General features: G+C 34.7%; 1 protein-coding gene across 3 annotated transcripts in view; it reads right to left on the reverse strand.

Moving 5' to 3' along the window:
* The window catches only part of VAV3 (vav guanine nucleotide exchange factor 3), a 124,426-nt gene that overhangs the window by 17,393 nt on the left and 104,414 nt on the right, over positions 1–2,619 (reverse strand). For all 3 annotated transcript variants that reach the window (XM_072420031.1, XM_072420030.1, XM_072420032.1), the window contains 4 exons: positions 2,328–2,464; positions 2,018–2,083; positions 914–948; positions 376–492 (listed from right to left, as the gene is read on the reverse strand). In XM_072420031.1, coding sequence (XP_072276132.1) covers positions 376–492; positions 914–948; positions 2,018–2,083; positions 2,328–2,464 — 355 coding nt within the window. The remainder of the gene's footprint in view (positions 1–375; positions 493–913; positions 949–2,017; positions 2,084–2,327; positions 2,465–2,619) is intronic.

Here is a 2,619-nt window from a genome sequence, read left to right on the forward strand (position 1 = left end):
TAAAAAAGTATTATTATTTCTTTAAATTGACAGCACTTTTTTGTTCTTCACAACTGGCGAGCAGCTAAAAAGCTTGACATTTTTTAGCATAAGTGCTACTGTTCAGATACTGGTACTTTACTGTTACTTAACAGCACTTTTGTGCCCTGGGCCATGACTCAACTTAATAGTGGAAAATACCTAGGAGGAGAGCAATTTTGCCAATTTTGTTGCAGATCACCAGAAATTTGCTATACACAACTGCAAGAAAAGTCAATTGGCTGCATTTTGCCTATTCTAAAATATTTATTTCGACCAGAAATAAATGGGTACTCCATTCAATGACTTGAAAAAATGGAGAGCAGAAAAAAATGGCACCAAATTTTTAAGACTTACTTAATACTGATAGCGTACTCCCCGCTCTCCTTTGTTCTGTGTCGGATGAGGTAGGTGCAATTCTCTCTGTTCATTAGTTCACTCTCGGCTTGTAGTCTCTCCATATCACCTGCATACCTGGGAAGCAAGATTTCAGATATTTCAAAAATTAAAAAAACTTTTTTTTAAACCTTTAGATTTCTCAAAAGTCTTTTTACCAGGAAGTGAGATCAAAATGCAGTGAAGTGAATCTGTGTTCAAATCAAAATGCCCATTTTCTTTTATCCCAACCTGTCATTATATGCCCTCTAAAGGGGGAAGATATTGAGCCCCTGGTTACAATGGAGGGTTGCTGGAAAGTGGTATGTATTAGGGCTTCCTTTTGAGTATAAAGAGGACTTTTTTTGGTGGGGAGGTGGAGGAGGTGAGTGGAAGGAGGTGGTCAGGCTTAATGCTCAGAGTTTCACTTTAAACATATAAGGTGCAATACCTATTGTTTTACTTTAAAATTTAAACTGTAATGCCCTAACTAAAAAGTAAGTAATGTAAAAATACACACCAGGGCTGTCCTGAGTAATCCACAGGCTTTGGAACCTGCCAGGAGAGAAATAAAATAAGTTTGTGAGAAGCGCATAGGGGGCACTTCAAAGATTTAAAAGCAATTTAATCATATAACAGTGCATGACAACTTGTAAGAACAATGTGTAGGTTAACTTTCATGAAATCTGGATTCTATCATAGGCACATCAAAACTAACATTTCAAAAACACATCCCATACAAGTTTTGTCAGGCATGAAAAATAGGTCACAATTGATTGGCAAATCATCTGCGAACTAGTATAAATATGTATGACTATGGAAATTATAGCTACTTGAATGGACTGATGAGCAGCAAATGACATTTAGAACATAGAATTGCATGCATTCACATTTATAGTAAACATGATGGAACCTACAGAATGACTGTCTACTAGTCTACTGCTATAAACTGCTAAATGCCACTAAATGTCCAAAAGCAATCAGTAGTACATAATGTATATACCTAAATATAAATCAATCCATATATAAATTGAGGTTCCTATTACTATAATGACTCTGGTGTAAATGCAAGAAAACTAATGTGAATAAAAATATCCATAGTACGCTATTTTTAAAAATGTATATTAAAGGGGAAGAAATAAAATTACATGGTCTCAGTCTGTGTTGCAGGGGGGAGCTGGGAATAAAGTGCACATGTATGAAGAAGTTAGCAGTATATTCCAACCTGGCCAATTAAGATGACCAAACATGAGTATGGGATGAATATAATCTAGCTCAGCCTTAGATTAGCTTCAAAGAAACAGTAATTTGTTGAGGCTTTAGGGATGACAATGCGTTTTACTGGATATAATTTAAAACAATAAATTGTTACTTATGGATGGGAAGAGACAGTAAAGACCCTAAACTTCTGTACAACTCAGTCATATTCTGGTTATTGAACAAATGTGTTAGAATTTTCAAATACTGACAGTAACAGAAAACCTGAATGATATATTTCTGTAATACAAACTAAAATATGCTGCAAAACTAAGCTGAAGATATTCGATTTTCCTGCTCTAGACCTAATGTCAGTGCATGTCCCTTTCATTATAAACAAAAAATATGTACAAATTGTTACACTTACACATGGACTCGGTTTAACAGCATCACTTGGGAAAAAGCCAAGCACCCCTGTGGCAATGTTCCTTCCCTGCATAGAAAAAAGCAAATATGACTACAACACAAGCATAGATTTTTGTATTTTTCAGTCTTCTAAGAGGTATACATTGATTTATTGATATAAATCACATCATTGATAATTCTTATTCTTTGTTAATTTGTAAAAAAAAATACACTGTGATTCAACTGTATATACCATTTATATATAATAGTAAACATAATTATACATTTAAAATCCAATATAAAGGAACTGTATACATTTTAGATATGCCTACCTGCCAGAACAAACTGTGTGCATCAGCCCTTAGCAGCTCTATAGTATCTCCAACCTGTAACGTGAGTGATGGGCCGTCATTTATAGGAGGTGATGGGTAACCATTGTAGTTCCTTATAACCTGCAACTTTGGTAAACCTGAAAGATATTAAATGGGAAACATATGAGAAAAGGATATTTGTCCTTGAAAAAAAAGTTGAAGGTGGGAAGAGTAAGCAGTTTAAAATTTCACATTTCTCTTTTCAATAATACCTTGAGAGACTGTTGCCTGGCATTGCTACTTGACTGCAGTT

The sequence above is a fragment of the Pyxicephalus adspersus genome, chromosome 8, assembly GCF_032062135.1.
Source record: "Pyxicephalus adspersus chromosome 8, UCB_Pads_2.0, whole genome shotgun sequence".
NCBI lineage: Eukaryota > Metazoa > Chordata > Amphibia > Anura > Pyxicephalidae > Pyxicephalus > Pyxicephalus adspersus.